The following is a 22,491-nucleotide window of genomic DNA, read 5'->3' on the forward strand; positions in this document are numbered from 1 at the left end:
AAAAATCTTTCCAATCATGCCATGCCATTGAAAGAAGGAAGAGCTCTCTCTTTCTTCAGTGCTGTGTATCTAGCCAATGAAGCTTCTGATCAACACAAGGGTGAAGCGTTCTCCTCACAAAGAGACAGGAATTACTGCCTCCCCAGTTGCTCCCAGCTTTTTCAGGAAGAGAACACCGCTGGGACCTGAATCTGGGTTTTCCTCCCAGGAGTTGACTAAGCTATCTTTGGATCTTCAGAACCAGCGTGTATCCTGAATCCCAAACTTCCCATGGCTGCTTGGAGATATTGAATCACGCCAGTTGTATATCACATTTTTTAATGTGGGAGGTTCACAGCTTTCTAGGAATAAAGCAGCTTGTACACATTAACAGAAGGTCACAGGCTGTTAATCCTCAGGCTGATCCTACTCGATGTCAGCCTTCCAGAGACCTGCCTCCACCAAGCCCCGCTTCAGTGAGTGGTCTCTGGTTGGACTCAGTGCCTTCCCAGTGGCAGCAGAGGGAGGCCAAGAGCCTGCCTGGTTTGCCTCGCCAGGGGCACCAGAGGCAGGACTGCCGGGAAGTGCAGAGCTGAGCACACACCACCACGGAAACCAAACCAAATGAGATTATCTGGCAAGTAAAGGAGGTCAAATTACACTGAATCCTGGATATTGAGAATGGTACAACACACTCCTCTTCTTAAGAAAAGCAAACTACCAAATGGCCTGTATTGTATATTTAAGGGCTTTTGAAAAATTATAGCTAGCTGATAAAGGGATTTTGGTGGTACCTATTAAGAATCGTAATGATGTTATAAACTTCTTATGGTCGTGTGATTTGGGCTTCTATAAAAATAAAAGATAATCCCCAGAAACGATCTAAAGTGATAGCTATAATAAAAAAGAAATTCAGTTTTTTTGTACAAATTGAGCCTAACCCCCTCTTCTTAGAATCCTCCTCTATCCATCTGCTACTTCCTTTGTGAACCAGAATGAAAATAATTTTTGATGGCCCTTTCTATCCTAGAATAGAATATTCAGAATGCTAAATGTTCGAAAGCAAAATTCTAAGAAAAAACAATGTGAGAAACTACATATATGAGAAATACGTGCATTAAAATTCAATGGAATGTTTTTGATAATTATGTTATTTTCACTTATCCTTTTATCCATTTTTAATTAGATAGCCTTGAAAATAGAGTAGTTGTAATAGAAGAATGGCTCTTTTCCTCATAAGTGTGGCCGATAATGAAATGTAGCAGAATGTTCATGAAGCCGGAAAGGAGCACAGAGAACAGTATCAGATTACTTAGAGCCCAGGGTTCAAATTTAGTGTTTGGGTCATAGCAGAAGCTAACAATGTGCTTTACATGCATCCTGTGTTTATAGTTGGTTATTCCTTTGACCATCCAAAGAAAGAACACAGTAACACATTTAGAATGTTAAAAGTGTAACATGTGAGATCTAAGTAAGACTTTGGCAGTGACAAGAGGGTTATTTGGACTCTGGGTATTGAGGGTTGCTATGACCTCCCTCAGAAGGTGGGTAACCATTGTTTAACTTTTGCGGAAATCTTTTCAAACTCTAATATTTCCAGCAGAGTCTGTTGAAAGTCTTCATAAGTGGATGGAACCTGTTGAAATGTGCAGGAATGTTTGCACAGCCTCTGCCCCCAAGTTTGCTGTTTGAGCTATGTGGACCCTAGAATGCTAATGTGACAACCAACACTGCCCCTGGGGTCCCTGCTGTGGGGTCTGCCTTACAGGAGAGTCCATTTACAAAAAGTTTGGGGATTGTGTCAGTAATTAAATTCCTCAATGTGGAAATTCATGCTGAATTCCACTCGCTTGAGAAATAACCTAGTGAAGTTCCAGAGCAGAAGCACCACTTACGCCATCAGGGATAAAACAACCATATGGGAAAATCAACCTATTATGGGAAATAAATCCAGGTAAAATACCCAACTGGAAAATATTTCTTTCCATAATTATACATGTCTATAGCTCTTTTTTTTTTTTTTCAGGAAGATTAGCCCTGAACTAACATCTGCCACTAATCCTTCTCTTTTTTAAGGGAGATTGGCCCTGAACTAACATCTGTGCCCATCTTCCTCCATTTTATATGTGGGATGCTGCCACAGCATGGCTTGATGAGCAGTGCATAGGTCTGCACCCAGGACTCTGAACTGGTCAACCCCAGGCCGCCAAAGCTGAGCATGCGAACTTTACTGCTGTGCCACCAGGCTGGCCTCTCCATAGCTCTTAATTTCACAAAATTCTTTCACGTATATCATTTCACTCAGATCTTGCAATCATAATTCTTTCATTGCTTCCTCTAGAGGTTCACTCTGCTTGATTTTTAGTTAGCTGCTTCTCCCTCCTTTATATTTTTTCCTTAGGAACTCTATTCTGGTGCAGAGTCCCAGAGGCAACCTCCTAATTCAGATTCTCAACCTCCCCCGCACCCAATCATCGTTTCCCTCGCTCTCCGCCCACAAGGAGCCATTTTAGACTTTTTTTCCGTGTCATCCACTGTCCACCTCCAAGAAGCATTTAGCTTCTTGCCTAAGACTTTGTCTGCTAAGGATGAGCTTTGGAGGGCCACAAACCCTCGTAACATTGAATTTTTCTTGTCCCCGCTAAGAGTGCCTGCTCTAATGCAATTGAACAAACATGCATTATGGAGCATCTCCTATGTGCCAGCACTGTGCTGAGAGGTAGGGAAGCAACGATGAGTAAGTTGGGTCCTGCTTTCTTACTTTGTCAGTTACAAAACCCTTTTTTTGCATAACTCCATGAAATAAAAAGAATCATTAGTCCCATTCTTCAGGGGAAGAAACTAAGGCTCAGGGAGCTTGTTTTTTGCACAAGATCATATTGCTAATAAAGAACAGAGCTGGGACCCAAACTCTGGTCTTCTGATTCTGAACGGCATGCTTTTCCTATGGATCCATTCTGACCCATTCTTCTTCTTCTCCTATATATGTTAGGCTTCCTTTGCCTATTATTTTAAAATTCAATTTCATATATTTGAAGCAACAGGGCACCAAGTTTTGATCTTTGTAAAGTTTTTTACACAAAGTTCCTATTCATTCATTTGTTCAAAATTTATTGAGCACATAAGATTAACAGCTACCACGTATGTGTAACTAATATGCATCAGGTGCTGGGCTAAGTCTGTTACAGGCATCAGCTCATCTACTCCCCCCAATGACCATATGAGGGGTGCCAGTTTTCATTCCTACCTTATAGATACACGAACTGAGGCTTGTGGCAGGGCTGGGATTCAAACTCAGGTTTTTGGGCTTTGCAGCTGGAGCTCTTGGGTACCACCTTATACACCTATTACATCCCAGGAACCATGCTAGGTGCTGGGCTCTAAGAGTGAACAATACACAGCGCAGCCACCCAAGGAGCTGACAGATACACAACTTAATAATCATGGGGCTGTAAATGCAATGACAGGGAGAATGGAACAAAAGGGGAAAATTTATGACTGTGGTTCTCTTGGACATTATATAGAATTTGAAAGCTATTTATGTTTTTCAAAAGTCACCTGGGAATCTTGTTAAAATGCAGATTATGATGCAGTAGGTCTGAGGTGGGGTCTGAGATTTTGCCTTTCTAAAATCTTCTAGGTGATGCTGATGCTGATGCTGCTAGTCTGAGGACCACACTTTGAGTTGCAAGGCACATGATCTCTCTACTTCAGAGCTCTTTGCACAATCTGCTCTGTAGTGATCTAACCTGCACTTAGTCAGATGGGCCAGTCACTCAGATGATCCCAGCTGAAATAAACTGATTTACAGCTCAGAACTTGCTGAGGATGGACCAAAGGATGGTCCGAGGGTGGGCCAAAGCAAAATTAAGGAGGTAAAGCCCATCCTTGGGGCAGGTCATTGCTTCATTTTTTTCTTACTTCTCTTCTTTCTCCGCATCCTGAATCCCCCAGGGGTCATGTAATCATCCAGAGTTCCAGGTCCTTAGGGAAAGTGCTCTCCTTTCCAAGATGATATGTGCTTACTTGATTAATATGTGCAAATGTGTTAGAGTGCTAATAACAAACATTTGTTATTTCTTCTCTGCTGACCCAAATGGCTGGTTCTGGATCTTGTTACACCAGCACCCTCAGTGAAGCCACTGTTATTTTTCCCTTGTATAGACCATTGACTCAGCTGAATCCACCACACATACATCCAGTGTGCTTGACAGTCAAGAGGATGCTCAGATGACCTGCCAAAGTGTCCATCAAAAGCAAAAAAAGAGCTAAAAACTTAAACTTTGCAAATGCTAAATATTTCCACAACTCTATAGTGTACTCAAAGTATCAGTTTGCCTATAAGTATCAGGTCCAAAATGACTTTTGAGATTGCCAGCACTTTCTAACAGGGGTGGACAGAAGTGGACAAGTCAATGTGGCCTCTCTAGGTGCACTTGCAGTTTCAAACTGAGGGAAAGGTGAGCATCACTGCCAGAGTATTGGGAACCCCCCTTTATGGTGGGCTCTGTATCAAACACGGATTTATCAACCAATTTTTTGAAACCCCATGCGTCTTTATACAGGAAATATGAGGTGGTTAGAGGTTTGGATTTCCTTATAATTCAGTATCTTTATGGATTAAAGGGACTTTTGAGGGCTACTTAAGAATTCAGCTGTTGTTTGTAAACCTGCCTGGTATAAAGGGCATTGCACCTGGAGTCAAATTCCCCGGGCCTGAGGTTTTCCCAATTATGCAACTTTGGGCAGACCATTGAAACTCTGGGCTCTAGTGTTTACAAGTTTCTGTAAAGTACAGCTACTTAGACTGTTGCTGCTACGTATAAAAATTCTTAAGCAACTGTAAATTTCTATGTAAATAGAGAATACTTATGATGTTTATCATTATCACTATTAAATAATTGAATTTGAACACATCTCCCTTGTCAATTGGTTCTGAACATTAATTAGAGGGTCAGGAAATATCAAAGTTGCATCAACTGTAGGGAAAAACCAATCACCTAAAAAGAATGGGAGAGAATGATCTTGTAGAGTGGCCTCCATGAAAGAGGCCCCAAGGAATGCTTTGAACAGAACCCTCACCGGCCCTTCTGAAGCCTATTTTGTTGCCTCTTCTGTAGTTGTGACCTCAGCAAACCCAATGGTTTGACTACCATCTCTCTAAGGTTGGTAGCCGAGAAAAAAAGCTAGCTCATCAGATTGTTGTAGGGATTTCATGCTTTGTAGATATCACTTCATTTATTGCAGAGTTTAATATTCTTATGTCTTTCAGATCTTTTAGATCCTTGCTGGAGAAGGTAGTTTTTCTGCCTTCTTGTTCCTCCACCTCTCACAAGGTGCTTCCTTTTTGCTCCCCATGGGGACAGCTAATGCATCCCCCAGTCTTCCCTCATGAGCACAATGTGAGAACCAGGGGGATGCAGGCCTCTTGTCTTTGCCTGTATTTTGGGGCAGCCCAATACAACTCACTGCTGGAGTGGGTCAGTAGTTCTGCTTTTTCCAGGTCTTCCCTTATCTCTAACAGGATACTGTATGTGACCTCTTTATCTCAGCCCAGGCTGACTGATGGAGAGATGGCCCATCGCTGACAACTATGTGCACAGGGAAAGTGAGCTCAGGAGTGTTTCTGAGTGGATGCTTTTTAAAGTGTGTCTGCTCTGCCAGAAATCACACTAATTTCATATTTCAAGGAGCTACAATGGCATTCTCCATATGTTCAATGGAAATTTGAATCTTATCACCACTTCTGCCTATTCCAATTTAACTACATAATTCAGTGTGCTAATGGATTATCAAAACTATGTGTTTTCCTGTTTTGAAAAATTTATGAATTTTCCAAAGAAAAAATACAGTTCCCATTGCGTTTTCTATTATATTTTATTCTAACAAAGATGGATTAACAACCACCTTTCAGAGTCCTGGGATATCTCGTGGGGAAAGGATAGATAAAGGTAAGCTAACCTCTTTATTGAGGAGGCTAAAGGCCACAGGTGAGTTGAGTTGCTTTGAATTGGACTGTAAGCAGAGCTTGGATGAGAACCTGGTCCCTTGACAATCCATTTAAATTGACTTGTTGAAAACAAAACACTGAGAATGATGTTGTGCCTAACTTACAGAGATTTTAAGAGAAGATCATCGTTTGAATAAGGGGGGTAATTGGAGACAACCATTCTCTGTCTTAGCTCAGGTTTATTATTTCTTTTTTTTTTTTAAAGATTGGCATCTGAGTTAAGATCTGTTGCCAATCTTCTCCTTTTTTCCTTCTTTCTTCTCCCCAAAGCACCCCAGCACATAGTTGTGTATTCTAGTTGTGAGTGCCTCTGGTTGTGCTATGTGGGACGCCGCCTCAGCATGGCCTGATGAGTGGTGCCATGTCCATACCCAGGATCAGAACTGGCGAAACCCTCGGCCACCCAAGCGGAGCGCGTGAACTTAACCACTCAGCCACTGGGCTGGCCCCTACTATTTATTTTTAATATTTTTGTAGATGTTGCTACTTCCTCTTTGACTATTATTTCTTTAATTCTTTGCATCTGGAACAATTTTAACTTGCTCTTTTAATTTTTTAATCTCAAGTCTCTGTTCATGATCATTAGTAACAAATTTGCATAGTTTTTCAGATAGAGAAATCAAGGTGTAAAACTCACTGAAAGTCATACAGAATTATTAACAGAGTAGTAATAAAGCCCAAGGTTCATAACCATTTATTAACATTTAAAAACCAATCCCTAAAATGTGAACAAACCACCAAAAAATTGCACACAGCTTTCAGATTCCAAGAGCAACCCTTTAAACACCACTAAACCTCCCAAGAATATATTGTTAAAAATCTCTTTCCATTGGGATGGGCCGCAAAGCCCACAGGAAAATGAGTCACAGGGACTCAGGCTCGATGTTACAGTGTATAGAACACACAATTGTTCTAGACACCCTGCACAGCTCACCTGCGTCAGATTGCTCAACCAGGTACACTCTGAAGGTGCCAAATGACTCTTACCAACCCCACCCGAGGCCTCAGGTCTGGGCAAATTACCATGAACAGCATCATCACAGACGCTCAGATAAGTGTTTTAGGACAGAAAGACAACCTGATACACTCTTCCACAAGAGATAAACCTGACCAACTCAATTCGACTCGAGTTGGTGTCCGTGGTGATGGTTAAGCAGAGCCAACAGACTCCTGAAGGGGAAAAGCCATGTATTCTTGAATATAATTATCCTCTTGTGGTCTGTGTGGCTAATTGTGAGAGCTGTGGGTAAGCAGTACCAGGGGCTTTGCGTTCTTTTCAAATAAGGCAAACAATAGCCCTATAGGACAGATGGTTCTTGTTTCTGGGCACAATTTGATTATAAAGCCCCAATCAGTCTCTTGCTACTTCAGAACAGCAGCCTTCAGGGCGGAGTCTCCCTGGATCAGCCTGTCCATCCCTGAGTTCACAGAACATTCCTTCCACGATAAAAAGACCAAGTGGTTCATGAATATAGTGAAAGCTCCCTATGTTCAGTTGTTTATTTTAACGTGAGTTTAGAAACATCAGTGTAGAAGTACCTGCACTTGGTTGACAATTTTTTTTTTAAAGATTTTATTTTTTTTCCTTTTTCTCCCCAAAGCCCCTGGTACATAGTTGTATATTCTTAGTTGTGGGTCCTTCTAGTTGTGGCATGTGGGACGCTGCCTCAGCGTGGTTTGATGAGCGGTGCCATGTCCGTGCCCAGGATTCGAACTGACGAAACACTGGGCCGCCTGCACCGGAGCGTGAGAACTTAACCACTCGGCCACGGGGCCAGCCCCTTGGTTGACAATTTTTAAACAAACATCTGGAAAAAAAATCACCAGGATTTGCTTTGAGAGTAGGCCTGGAGGAAATTTGTCATAGATGAGAGGCAGGATGGGGGAAAAGTCCTATCCTGAAATTTTATAGATAGGAAATGTGATTTTTTTAAAATGAAAAGTGACCTATGGTATGAGTCAACACAAAATATTGTAACACCTGTCAGAATTAGTTGTTTTGCAGCATTTCACCATTTATCTTTTCTAGCACCTACTGTTGTTCCTTATCTTCTCCTATGAGATAACTATTCTCTGTCTCTTCCCAAACGCTTACCAAAACCTGCCAGCTGCTCAGTCCTCATACCAAGTGTAAAGTGCGGTTCCTCCCAGAGGTGTTGGTGTTCAATGTGTTAACAATTTAAGCAAAAGGGATAAAGTTCCAGCAGTGAACTTTCAGAAATTACTTGCAGGGAGAGAAGCATTCTCCCTTCCGCTCTCGGTATGTTTTCCATGGTAAACTGCGGACCAAGAGGGAACCCAACGGCAGACCAATGACCGAGAGAGCCCTACCTGAGTACCCCATTTCCCAGCTGGAAGAAAACTTTCGTCTGCATTTCTTCATCTACAAAGCAGTGGTGTCGGAAGATGATAAAACAATTCCAAATGTTGGATGTGGAAAACAACATTCAACACCCTAAGGAAAATGTTTATGTGAAATACTGTTCAATGTGAATACAGACAATCAGAGCTTTACACAAAAATGAAAATAGTTGTTGTAACAGTTGCAAGAAGGTGGTGAGATTAGGAGTGCTTCCCCTCACTCATCTTTTTCACACTCCCACTAAGGGATTTTTGTCGTATTTATTAAAACAGCAACAGAAGGATAAATGAGTTTCTCCTCCACGTGCTGGAGGGGGGAATTCTGCACGGGGGTGTCTTTTAACAAAATGACCAAGCAGCTTGTTCCAATCTGGAGTTATGTGATTGGGTAAGATACAAAGCTCTTAATAACTGATTACAATTATGTAGTGATGTGGTTATGGCTACACAAAAATGTGTTTTCAAAGGAATAATATTTTATAAAGCGTTGAGGGGTTAAGAATACTAAAGCATGTTTTATAATCCATTAAGTTTTTCCTGGGGGAAAAAAATGCAAGAGGCATTGTGTAGAATTCTGGCAGAAAAAAAAGTCTTGGGTCTTTTGCCTTCACTGAGCAATGAGTGGCACCCTGATGAGAAATTCATCACGTGGTGTCCTGGGGTAAGTCGCTGTTCCCCAGTCAGGAGGAGAACTCTAAGTTTCTAAGGAGCAGAAGGGAGAGTTGTGGTTGCCATAGACATATAGCCACGAGCGACATGTTGATAAGACTTGTACTGTATGGTTCCATTCCCTGTGCCCAGACGGAACCTCAAAATTAACATCACCTTTCTTCCAAATTAGACACACTGAAGAAACCCACATCATACAGTATTTAGTCAATTGCCAGCCCTATCTGAAGCAGATCACTGAATAATCTTACGACCACATCATCATACATAACAGCCATTATGAAGATCCATACACACGTTACCTAATTTGATCCTTACAAGAATCCTGTGAGACAATGCCAGACTCTATTGTCTCTTTTTGACAGAAGAGAAAACTCAATTTGAGAGATGCTGATGAAGGATGTTAAGTAACATCCCCAAGGTCACCCAGTCAGTCAAAGAGATAGTTCATTTAGGATTATTTCAACATGATATTAAACAAAAAGACCAATTTATATGTGAAAAAGTGACTCTTCTAGTTCAGGGCTTTTCAAACTTTAATGTGGATATGAATCATCTACAGATCCTGTTAAAGTGAAGATTCTGATGGAAAAGGTCTGGAGTGGAGCATGAAATTCTGCATTTTAAGGTGCTCCCAGATGATGCTGATGCCGCAGGTCCTGGGACCTCCCTTGACTAGCAAGGCATCATTGGAATCCCTTGGGTTTGGACTTCAGTGCAATCGCCTGAGAGTGAATTTAGATTAGCAATGTCCTGTGGGCGTGGTTGATGAGTTTCTCAAGTTATCCCATCTAATTTAACAATTTACCTATTAAAAGCTCTGTGAAAGAAAATACCTTACGAAATAAAAAGATTGCTAATTTTATAACTCTGGTTTTACTTTTTATTTCCCCTCTTAATTAAGCGAACTGTGCAGAAAATTTCAGATAATGGCTTGCTTTTTTTCTTTTTCAGGTGAAGGCAGCTCAGACATTTTAACTTTTTATCCCAGAAATATAGTCTCAGATCAGATATCTTACAGACCAGGAAAGCTAGTCATTTTGAGATTTACTGTGGGATAAGAATTGAGCTACAAAATTTAGCCAAAACAAAAATAAAATAAAACTCCAAACAACAACCAAAAAAAAAAAAAAGATGCCCAGTTAAATTTTAATTTTAGATAAAAAATTAATTTTTTATGAGCATATCCTATGCAATATATAGGACATACTTATACCAAAAAAAAAAAAAAATCATTTGTTTCTCCGAAATTCAGATTTAACTGTGTCCTGTATTTTATCTGGGAATCTTAGATGGCAGTGTACCCCCAAATTCTAACTTACCTTGAAGTGCTGAAAGAGCAGAGGCTGAGACGGAGAATTAACAGACTCATTGACAGTGTTGTTCAACCTTCTAACTGCACGGAGGATTTCCTTCTGGATTTGCCAACACCACATGGAGCACTTGGTTATTATTGCTGTTGATTTGTGAAAACTCCTTTTAGGAGATTTGTGCCCAGAAGACCACACTTAAAAAAAGAGGCAGGCTGGAAGTTAAGCTACCAAGAGTCTCCTATCAATAGCTTCCTTCCCAGGAAAGGACCAGGTCGGGCAAAGCAGGAAGGTTGTGCCTCTCTTTTCCACTTTTGGAGGGCTGAAGACGGAAGGGCTCAGTGGAAAAATGGAGACAGCAGTTTCTTGGGTAGAATCCTGAAAGGTTCTTCTTACTATATCAAATGTGGGCAAGTCGATTGGATTTAAGATTATCTTTGAAAGAAGGAAGGAAAGTGTAAGGTGGTTGCAGGTGCTCTCTCATCTCTTGCTTATTTGTTGTCGTAAGCAGGCTTTACCAGCTTTAAAAGAGACTAGGCCTCTGATTTCACTTTTTTTTTTTTTGCTTTTTCTCCCAAATCTCCCCAGTATATAGTTGCATATTTTAGTTGTGGGTCCTTCTAGTTGTGGCACGTGGGACACCACCTCAACATAGCTTGATGAGCAGTGCCATGTCCGCGCCCAGGATCCGAACCGGCAAAACCCTGGGCCGCTGCAGCAGAGTGTGCGAACTTAACCACTCGGCCACGGGGCAGCCTCCTGATTTCACTTTTATGTATGACAGCCAATAAAAAGTTTCAGATACTTTAGCAAACCTAAAAAGAATTGCCTCATTTTCCAGCTGCCTTTTCTTGCTTATTTTACCTTCTACTGGCTTCAAATACCAATGGTTATTCCTGCCATGGTGTTTATAATTAATCCCAAGTTAGAACCAAGGTTTGTCTGTTAGCAAAATGCTTTTGACTTTTTGCCCCTGTTGAAGCAATTGACAATTATGAATTCCCTACTCTGGTAAAATATAGTGAATTCAATTAGTTCCTAACTGAGGAACAACTTTGTAGAGAACAAGTGATATATGTATGGCATAAGCTATATTAAACAAAATGTATTGAGTGAAAATGTGAAATCTAAATTATAAAGGAGGAAAGCTAATCTCACCTGAACTGGTTCCGAACCCGGTTAGCACGGGAGTTATACAGTCTGTCTTCAGTTGTCCCCAGGCCTCCCCCTCCCCCAGTTACTCCATCAGGAACAATGATGGGTTAAGTTACCTTGGGAGTTAGTTATCTATATCCATTACTACCAACAGTCCTAGCATTGTATTCAATATACACTTAAAATTTTTTGTTTTTAGAAATGATTTCGCTGATCTCAGGTACCTCAAACTTTACATTATTTATAATACATTGTTTGTTTTAGTGAAAAAGGAACCTCTCTTTTTTTTTAATCTCTAAATTGCAGTTGTACTGATTCTGGAAGAGATGAGACCCTTAAATTTGCTCTATCAATCTAAGTGAAACTCATTTGCAAATAGTCTGCGGTATTAACGGGTCATCAAAAAGAGGAAGTTCTCTTAACTGAAGGAAATTTTATGAGTAAAATAAAGACAAGTTCCTATCAATGTAGTTATTGTTCTTTCAAATATTCTTTCTAGAATCTTAATAGTAATCTGTCCAGCCTTGGGCAGAAGGCAAGTAATTTGAATTTCTGAATCATAATCTAATCTATTTTTTTTGAGGAAGATTAGCCCTGAGCTAACATCTGCTGCCAATCCTCTTTTTGCTGAGAAAGACTGGCCCTGAGCTAGCATTCACTCCCACTTTCTCTACTTTGTATGTGGGACGCCTGCCACAGCATGGCTTGACAAGCGGTGCGTAGGTCTACACCAGGGATCTGAACCGGTGAACCCCGGGCCAGCGAAGAAGAACTTAACCACTGTGCCACCAGGCTGGCCCCTAAAGCTTCAGGTTTTGATAGCTTACCATATAATAAAAATATCAAAGTTTGCACGTTTTGAAATTTCAAACTAAATTGTCCGCGGTATTATGTCAACCTTTAGTAATGTAGGTGACTATATGTATATCTGCCTATTATTTAATTATCATTGCCTTTATAAGTAGCAAGCAATTTACCTTAAATGTATACTTTAGAAGAATAGTGCTTTTTCCCAAATCAGCATTTCCACATCATGTTTTGTGTATGAAATGACAGTCAATGAAAAATTTCTAAATCTGAATAAATCCTCAAATTATGCCTTCATATACTGAGACGAGCACACAACTGACCTCACAGGTTGGAGAAGGAAGTTCCTTCTGCTAAAGAGATAAGGCAAGTGTCACCCTGGGCTTGCTGTCCAGGGTGTGTTTTCCCATTTTCTAGAACTCTGGAAACGATGATGTAGCTCAGTGTAAGTTAGTATCGCATTGTTGGGGCTTGTTTAGGTTCAGAAGTTTTACAGTTGACCGTATCACTAAAATTCATGTATTATTTAGAAATATGCTGCTTTTGCAAAGTAAATGCACACAAAAGGGGAACATGAAATGAAACCATCTTTAGTGATTATGGACCTATATTTGGAAACAAATTTTTTCCCTTCTCTAAAGGGAAAAAAACTGAAAAAAGACTGAGGCTTTATGTGAGCTAATTCTCATTTAAAACTAAAATGTGTTGGGGTCGGCTGCATGGTGTGGTGGTCAGGTTCGGCGCACTCTGCTCTGGCCACTGGGGTTTGTGGGCCTGGGTCCTGGGCGTGGCCCTATATCACTTGTCAGCCATGCTGTGATGGTGACCCACATATAAAGTGGAGGAAGATTGTCACAGATGTTGGTTCAGGGTTAATCTTCCTCAAGCAAAAAAGAGGGGAAGATTGGTAACAGGTGTTAGCTCAGGGCTAATTCTCAGAAAAAACAAATAAACGAAACTGAAGTATGTTGAACTAGAATATATCAGTAGCACAAAAGCAGCCAGAGACAAGAGGTAAGCAAACAAGCATGGCTGTAGTCCAACAAAAATATTTTGGACGCTAAAATTTGAATTTCATATAATTTTTAAGGGTCCCTCAAAATTGTTCTTCTTTTGATATGTTTTCAACCATTAAAAGATACAAAAACAAATCTTAGTTTGCAAGCCATGCAAGGATATGGTGGGCCATGGTTTGCTGATTCCCAGAACAAATGGAGCCATGGGTTTCAACTCAACAGAAGCTTAAAGCCAGTGTACGAAGCTTGTCAATAGGCATTTTTGAAGTGTGTAGATTATTAGGTTTGTTGGAAGCAAATTTATCAACAATTGTATTCTATAAGGCCCTGGTATAACAAACCACAATTTGGAATACTTCTCTTGAAATTTATGGTTTCAAATCTGAAGTAAAAATTTTGTGCAATTAATAGATTTGAAATACTATAGCTAGATTTCCCTCATTAAGGAGAATAAATTCACTTTAAATGTTTAGGATGGTTGCAGGTGAATACGTAAGAGAGTTGGATGCTTTCTTTGTGGTCTCCCTGCAGAGAGCCTACCATGGGTGGAAGGTGCTGCGAGGGAGACATTTCAGCATCAGTTGGAGGACTATTAGTAAAGATGCTGTCCAGGGCATTTAAGCTTCTGTTGGATGGTATGACTGACCATGAAGGGCCCTAAAACAAGAGAGCTGATGCTTCCATGATTTGGGCGAAAATTTTAAAACTTCTTACTTGGGTTATCTGGATAAGAAGCTAATGATGGCTCAGACAGTTTGGGTTGGCCTAGTCCAAGGGTTGATGATTTTATTATTTTTTTATTTTTATTTTTTTCTTTTTCTCCCCAAATCCACCCCGTACATAGTTGTATATTTTTCAGTTGTGGGTCCTTCTAGTTGTGGCATGTGGGACGCCGCCTCAGCGTGGCCTGACAAGCGGTGCCACGTCTGCACTCAGGATCAGAACCGGTGAAATCCCGGGCCGCCAAAGCGGAGCACATGAACTCAACCACTCGGCCACGGGGCAGCCCCCTGATTATTTAAGAATAAAGTCAGTAACAGCATGATGTATGTGAGTAGTTTCTCTTATTTTAAGGAGAGAGAAGATAATTAGAACTGAGCTTGTCTAGCCAAAACCTCCAGGCAAGATTACATCAAAACCTATTTAGAAACAGCAGTATGACATAAGAGACACCGGAAAAGGAGTCAGGACCTCAGGTTTCTCACCATTAAGTGATCTTTGGAAGATCATTTAATTTTTGGACTTACTTATGCTATGTGGCACATGGGAATACTATCTTCCCAATTATATTTAGGCCCTGATACATTAATAAGACTAAAGGGCTGTATAAATTTAAGGTAATAAGACTGGGTGGTTCTCAAAAACTTCAGAGCTTCTAAAACTGAGATGACACCATTCTTTCTGCCTCACCCCTTTTGGCCTAATTATAAATATGACAGAGGTGGTTTATACCATCCTCTGATTAGTCTGGATTAGTGACATTTTTCTAGACTAGCTTTCAGCCTTTCAATATCTTAGACCTTCCAAAAAAGGGGTTGAAATTTCAGAAATACATCCGGAGGGCCTTTTCTAAGCCACACAGAAATGAGAATGGGTTCGTTTACATCATTTTGGCCTTTGGGAATCCTTAACATTTATCTTTGGTGGTATCTGTCAAAGAATACATGCAACTTTCCATTTGAAAAATGCTGGCTATTTCAATGTACTTTTGTTATCGTTCATGTAGGCCGATGACAATAGAAGCTGCTTAACTATTAACCTGACATTGGTGCTACTCTGAAATAACTCTCCTAGCTGAATGAGTTCCTTTAGGCATCCACATAGTTGGACATGTGTTTTCTCCATAATAAATAAATGGGTAGAGAGCCAACTTTTGTGAAGTGAATCTTCCACCCTGAGAATGTGGTTAAGTGTTATAACAATTATTGGCTATGATCAGAATGCTAAATTGTTTTGTGTAAAAATGTAAGTGAGCAAATGAGCTACTATTTTACAGCAATTAAGCATTGTAACAGAACTTTGGTTCCTACACATCCAGAACGTCTGTCTTGGAAAATAAAACAATGTACTCAGGATGATTTGCATACGAATGTTCTCCCCATCTTCCAATAATGCTCAGTATAAACAAGCAGCATCCACAACAGGAAAGACCCTGTGCTCTGTGCTATGGGGGCTGCAGACATAAAGGCCCCTAAGAGATAATAGAATATGAAGCAGGGTACATAGATGTGACGAGAGATTCTAACAAAGTTCAATAACTCACTATAGTGAATGCTTGCTTTGTGTCAGGCACTGTCATCCCCGCTTAAGGAGACTGAGAATGGGGAAGAAAGCAGAGAGAGCCATGGGGATATAAAGAATAATGAAGAAAGGAGAGGTATAAAAATTGAAGTTAATAGCAATAAAAATAAGAAAAATACGTTTATTTAATAAACCGTGTACATCTTTAAACAGGTTATCTTATTAGGGTCATGTCTTGGGGATGATTTTTTTTTAAAGCAAGGAATCTTTGGTTAATAGCAAACTAAATTTCATGTAAAATGTTAGGTGTAACCATTTCTATTTAAATTGATCCTTTAATCCACCCCTGAATGTGTAATTAAACAGTATTTGACTTTTTTGTATTCAAAACTTATGTACTGCAAATTCATCCTCTCCACTTCGCATAACCGAAATAATCCAAACCAGTTCACACTTTCCCAACAGTTTTTTATATGCTTCCACCAAGGAAATTACAAGATGTCTAAATGGCTTTATGTCCTCTTCCTAACAGGAGAGAGCATTATATGAAGCAGGGAGAATAGGGCGCTGGAAAAGGGAGCGGCTCCTATAAGGAAATAGCTCCTGATCAGATATTCAAATGTACTTTTGAAGGTGTGCGCCTCAATAAACTGCTCTATGTAATTACTTCTTATTCTCCGGGCTCCGCCCTGAAGTGCAGCCTGCTGACTCACCAGGGCTGCTCCCGGTTAGTTTCTGTTGGGTGTCCCCACTGCCTGCTACACATGAGTCATCACGGGTATGAAAGTTTCTACCCGTCTCCTTAACAACTGTGCAGAAGCCCAGCACTGACAGTGAACTTCGATCTTCCCAATAAGAGCCAGACCCTCAGCAGAGAGGGTAAAAAATGATGTGGCAGGTGTCATGGCCAGCCAAGCTGCCAGATGACAGTCCCCAGTCCTAGGGCGTTGGTCTTCGCACCCCAGTTTCAGCGTCTTTTCCCCCACCCACCCAAGTCGTTAAACTGGCATCTTGTCTTGCTATGCCTGCAGCTTCTGGCCACTGAACTGCTCGTTTTCGTCAGTTCTCAAACTTGGCTGCGCAATGGAATCATCTGGAGATTAAAAAAAAAAAAAAGTAGGAAGATGCCTGGCTCTCGTCTCCAAACAGTCTGATTTAAATGGGTTTGGATGAGAAATAGACATCAGGAGTTGTCAAAGCTCCCCACGTGATTCCAATAAGCAGCAAAGTTTGGGAACCTTTGCTTGGAGAAGCATCATTCTCTCCACGCAAGTGAAACCCACCAGTTAAGCTTACCTAATGACCACTTGGTGGGCTCCTAAACCTCCTATCTTTGAGATTCTGACACATAGCCGCTGACACCTAATTAGTTAGGCAGCAAAGAACGCTGGCTAAAGCAAGGGTGCATTTCCAGAAGGGACACTGGCTAGACAAGGACCCTCCCCCCGCTTTGCTTGCTAAAATCTTAGCTAAATTGAGTGTCCAAGAGAAGCATCTCAAATCTTGCTATTCTTCCGGTTTACCTTTTGGTCTCTGTTCTGTTTCATCCCACAGTGTCTTGTTCAGCAAAGTTGTAAACCTCAGGTCTTCTCAGATTAGAAGCAGGTGCTGCGTCAAACCTCAACCAAGACAGGACTGCACGCTTCACCCCGGCTGGGACCGAACCGCCGGCTCGCAGCGCGGCCTCAAGGCAGATACTATGCTAATCAAAAAAGTTCTTCCGTCTCGTCGCTGGCGGGCGGGTGCAGGTTTGAACACTTAACCCTTGATTTTACGTGACAGCACTATAGTGCGTTTAGTGACCTCCTCATGCCTAGTGCGTCTGGACCACGTTCCATGTTTTTGAAGGAGAGGACGTGAGTAAGTGGTGGAGAAAAACCGCAGGGAGGGGACAGCAGTGTTGGCTGCTGCTGAAGTGAAGGGACGGCTAATGTTTGGAATATTAATTACTCCACGCGCTACTGACCCAGCGAGGACTAGCAGAAGGAGACTAGGGGTTAAGACAAAGGCTCCTCCTGATCAAATGGCTGCAGCGCCCCTTCCTCTGAGGTTACAGCTCTGCCCTCTGCGCTGGGCAGCCCTTAGCACGGGACTGGCAAAGTGACTCAAGGGGTGACCAAATCCACCAGCCCTTTTGAGGTCGTAAGTCTGCTTTACCGAGTGCTCCAGGTTCAACGGGGAGAGCCATTCTGTGCCCACCCCTCCTTCTGGCCCTTTGTGGGATTTCTGGCCTCGGCGCAGCCCTTCTAAGGGTGGGCTGAAAAATTTCCCACAGAAGCACTGTGCGGAGTCGCTAAGAAGCCCTCGCCCTGTGCGCAGGGTGCTCCCTGCAGAAGAACCACTTGGGCTCAGAATAATAACCCGCTCTCTTTCCCGCGAACCCGGCTCCCGAGTCCCAGGAGCACGATCAGAAGTCAGAGTCGGAGTGGGGAGTGGTGGGGCTCATCTCTGCCGGAGGGGAAGCACCAGGGCGAGAGCAGGGCCGGGGGTCCAGGGTTTGCTCCCCAGCCTGCGGGCGCCGGAGCGCGGCACTTCCTGGTCTGCCCCGAAGCGCGCAGCCACTGCCAGCGCCCCCAGTTCTCAGTCCCGGAGCCCCAACTCTGGATCCTCTAGGTCCGTGCGCCGCGGGCGCGCACCCGCAAGACTCCCTTCTTCACCAGCGCCAAGTGTCACTGTCCTGGACAGCCTTGGCCCTCACCCACCGAGACAGTCCACTTTGCCTCTGCCAGCGTGGCAGCCCCGACTCCCTCCCCTTCCCGGGGTACGCAGCGCTGGGGCCCCGAAGGAGAGATGAGGCCCGCGGGAGCGCGGCGGCTGCATACCCAGGGGCCGCGCCGCCGACCCCTGCGCAACTTCTTGCTGGGCTCAGAGACCCCCGGTCCGGCTGGTTCCACGACCGGCCGGCTGCAGCCCCCGGGCGGCGAGTGGAGGCGCGGCCAGGGTCCGGGCTGGGAGGGACTGCGCCAGGGCAGGGGGTGTGGGGGCGCGCCAGGGCGGTACCGCTTTAAATGCACTTGACTCACCTGCTCCGGCGCTGTCGCCTCCTTCCTCTACTGACAGCTGGGGGCTTTGTTTTCTCCACCCACCCGGCCTGCTGCGCTCCGCCCCCACCGCCCCACGTGACTTGCCTTCTGCCACTGCCACTGCTCGGTGAGTCCACCCGAGAGAGCCCAGCCGGCGCCACTCCTTCGCGGGGGTGCGGGGTGCAGGTGGGCACCCCAGTTGAGGAGAGGGCCAAGAAGATCCGAGTGACCCACCGGCGGGTCAGTTGGAAGGTGGCACGCTGGTTAGGGCCCTAGGAAGCCGGGAAGAGTTGGTGACACGGAATAAAGTGCCAGCCGGTGAAATGAGCTGGGCTATTGGGCCCCACCCGAGAGGGAAGAGGCCAGCACGGCTTGGAGAGGGGGCTTGAAAAGGCGACGCCACACCGTGAATTAAGCACCTGTCCCTGGGGGAGTCCTCACACCATCCGGCATGCACCTGCTTTTTACACCAAGTGTTTGTATTCATACCTGGGGAACACTTGATGAGGGGCAAACTAATTTTGTCATGAACATTATTAATTACAGCAGGTAATTCCAAGCCGAACGATACGATGAACAATGCAATAACACCGTTTTATTGAGGTTTTAAATCTGCTTTTCTGGTGTGGGTGACACTCAGATTCTATTTGGAAAATGGAATCCAGGCTGGAGAAGCTAACTCCAGATTATTGATGTGGGCACTTGTCCATTTGGAACAGCACCCATTTTTAATGAAATGAATTGAGAAAAGTGTCTGGCTTTAGGACCCAGCTCAGGATCTGCTGCTTCTGGAAGTGGTCCCAACCCTTGCTGATCTCCACTGTTTGCAACTGCAAGAAGCTGTTGTCCGAGTCCTTCCTTTTGCCCTTGGAGAAGACGTACAGACCTTTTTTTCCCCCAAATTGCCACTCAGGGGAAAGATTGTCTCCATCTCCCCAGCAGCTGTTAAAGTGAAGTCTGCATAGTGGAGTGACTTAGCACAGTGCTTTCCAGACTCTCATGCGTAGAGGAATCACCTGGGGGCCTTGTTTTATAACCAGATTCTGATTGTGTGAGTCTGGGGTTGGACCTGAGATTCTGCATCTCTAGCAAACTCCCAGGTAATGTTGATGCTGCTGGTTTGAGGACCACACTTTGAGTAGCAAGGCTTAGAGCACCCACTTTGGCATTGACCAGGCTATTTTGAGTCCTGACTGCACCACTTCAATAGCTGTGTGACCTTAGGTGAGTTTCTCAACATTTAAACTTCCCAAACTGTAAAATGGGGATGATACTAGTATCCACTTCAGTCTTGAAGATTAAGTGAGAAAACTTGTACAAAGCACCGAGTATAGTGCCTGGCATATAGAAAATGTTAGCTAGTTAACTCTTGGGGTCATCCTTGCAGGAGCATAAAGTCCAACATACTCAGAAGGGGAGCAGTGTATGAAATGGGCACAGGGGATGAGGCAGCCAGCCCAAGAATGACAACTACTCTCCTGTAGTGCCTACCAGGGGTCAGATGTGTAGAATAAGGTTATTGAATAGATGAACGACTGTAATGGAGAGCAAATTGTACATGTTTAAAAGTTCTGGTTCTTCTGGAAAACTTTAAATCTTGATAAATTAGTTCTGGGACATTGATTAAAAAGTCATTTTGCTTTTTATAACAGATAATGTCCAGCTGCCTGTCGGATGGGTAATCTATTTTAATATCTGAGAGAGTAAATGGATTGTTAAGGAGAAGTACATTTTTTATCCTCATTAAAAACCTTGAAATTTAAATTTAAATGCATTTATTAATGAAGATATGGTATTCTTAGCTCTCAAAATGAATGGGTATTGTCATCATAGGTCTCATAAATCCCTTCCTTGCTTTGCCTCTCTGCCCCCCACATATGAATGTTTCCTGAGACTCATTTCTTGGCTTTTTGTTTTTCTCACTTTCTGCCATTTCCCTTGGAAATTTCATTCATGTCTTATGTTCAACTTTCAAGTGTGTGGAGATTATTTCTGAATCTATACCCACATTCTTAACTTGTTTCCAAGCACCATTTCTGCATTACTGATTACTTGCTAGGCATTTCCATTCAATTTCCTACTAGCATAGAAGTTTCAGTGTGTTCTAAATTAAACTCCTTCCTCCTCCCATGAAATGGACACCTACTTGGTAATAAATCAAGATGGTGATTTGCATTGGGAAGCCCTCAGTGCTAATTCAGGGACCTGGCAAGGGTGTAGGATACACAGTATGATTATCCCAGCTTCCTTCTGGCTGCTCCCAGATATTTCTGTGAGATTTTGCCTACAACAGTGACTGGGGCCGACTTATGTATGAACACAACTTACTGGTGTAACAGCTATGTATGTAGCTATGGGCTGCTGGATGAATGGTAATCAGTGTGAACTGAGCTAGTGAGATACTCCATCAGTCAGGGTAGGCTAGCTTATGCTGCTGTAATGAATAGCACTCAAATGTAAGTGGCTTAGTATGATAAAAGTTAATTTCCTCCTCATGCAAAATCTTCAGGAAGCTCTCAGGGTGACTCGTTATTCTAGTCTCTTCGTTCCTATGACCCCTCCATGAGCACCATGGCAAGGGAAGAGAGTATTAAAAACTGTGCACCAAACCTTAAATGTTTTCACCCAGAAGCAACACAGATCACTTCTCACACTTCACTGGTCAAAGGAAGTCACGTAGTCATTACCTAACTTTAAGGGAGTATGTACTCAGAAGGAATGGGAAAGTAGAAATCCTGGTGAGCATGAGTAATGTCTACCATAGGGATCCATGTTACATAGGAGGGTTAGGGATACCATTAAACTGAAAACAGTCTAGTTACAGTGGAGGGTGAGCACAGATTGCCCTCTGTGTTGGAGGAAGGTACCTAGTTGTATGTGGAGTTTCTCTTTGGAGAAACATTATCGTTGTTATCATACAATATTATTATGTAGAAAGACACTTAAGAGTGAAAAATCCTGTCCCTCTGCCTGTCAGGGTCACCTGATGATTTAGCCAAGGTTAGTCTTCTCCAGGCACTGATCATCCAAACTCTTCTCTGACACAGGAGCTTGCATCTTGATTATACCCCTGGGGATGCACCAACTGTTAAATAAGTAAGGTTACATCAACACAAGCAAATTAGCTAATTTTGCCGACATCGATGGTCATTGTCTATTTGAGGATTGAATGGATGTCTATGAAGAATGCAATACTTCAGCAGGATCAGATTGTCCCATGTTTCTCCTATGGTTGTCTGAATTATGCCTTTGACAAAGAATATTTTGTCTTCAAGGGAATGTTGAAATGTAGGCTTATAAGTAAAAATCAGTTAAACAGGGGGAAAGATCACTCACATCGATGTGAGAAAAATAAAATCATGGTTTTCAATAAGCTTTTGGCCTTCTTTCTCCAAAGATCAGAGATTCTATCAATTAAACTTGTTTCTTACATCTCCAAGCACTTCATGTGTTTAAAAGAGATAAAGCATTGATGAATCCTGTAAGCTCTAAAATGCTATTCAGATATAGGATGTTATCATGTGTTGCTGGGCACTGAATAGTGCCCTTGATCTCAACAGTTTTATGTTGTTTCTGCCCACATCCATCAGTGGCATCCTTTTTAAAACATTTACCTCTTATAAAACTGTTCCCAAATAAATATTTTTACATAAAATCAGCGTCTTCCTAAAACAATATTCTGAGAGCTTCAATCATATATTTCCACAAATATCCAACATGAGGGATTAAAAAGGAGAGGCAGGTTTATCAATTAATATTTTAAACTATTTGTTCAAATCCTTTTCATTTTATCTGATTTATTATTAGCTTCGAGTCCTTGCTAAGATATAATACTGCTTTAAGTATAAATCATAACCTCAAGAGATACGCTACAGTGAACCACTTATAAATGTATTGGTACTACCATGTAAGACTGAGAT

The 22,491-nt window shown here is 42.5% G+C and overlaps 1 protein-coding gene and 1 long non-coding RNA gene across 4 annotated transcripts in view; one reads left to right on the top strand and one right to left on the bottom strand.

Moving 5' to 3' along the window:
- MAPRE2 (microtubule associated protein RP/EB family member 2) overlaps positions 1–18,687 on the bottom strand; it is a 147,184-nt gene extending 128,497 nt beyond the window's left edge. The window contains exon 1 of one of the 3 annotated variants that reach the window (XM_014829268.3): positions 18,572–18,687. Coding sequence is in view for 2 of the 3 variants with exons in the window: in XM_070513236.1 (XP_070369337.1) it covers positions 10,342–10,455 (114 nt within the window). In the remaining variant the exon portion in view is untranslated. Of the gene's footprint in view, positions 1–10,341; positions 10,765–17,071; positions 17,411–18,571 lie in introns of those variants that run through there. The other 2 variants (XM_014829267.3, XM_070513236.1) reach the window with 2 other exon arrangements.
- The window catches only part of LOC139045656 (uncharacterized), a 69,442-nt gene continuing 65,620 nt past the window's right edge, over positions 18,670–22,491 (top strand). The window contains exon 1 of the long non-coding RNA XR_011504469.1: positions 18,670–19,795. This is a non-coding gene — a long non-coding RNA (uncharacterized lncRNA). The remainder of the gene's footprint in view (positions 19,796–22,491) is intronic.

Source organism: Equus asinus, chromosome 7, assembly GCF_041296235.1.
Source record: "Equus asinus isolate D_3611 breed Donkey chromosome 7, EquAss-T2T_v2, whole genome shotgun sequence".
NCBI lineage: Eukaryota > Metazoa > Chordata > Mammalia > Perissodactyla > Equidae > Equus > Equus asinus.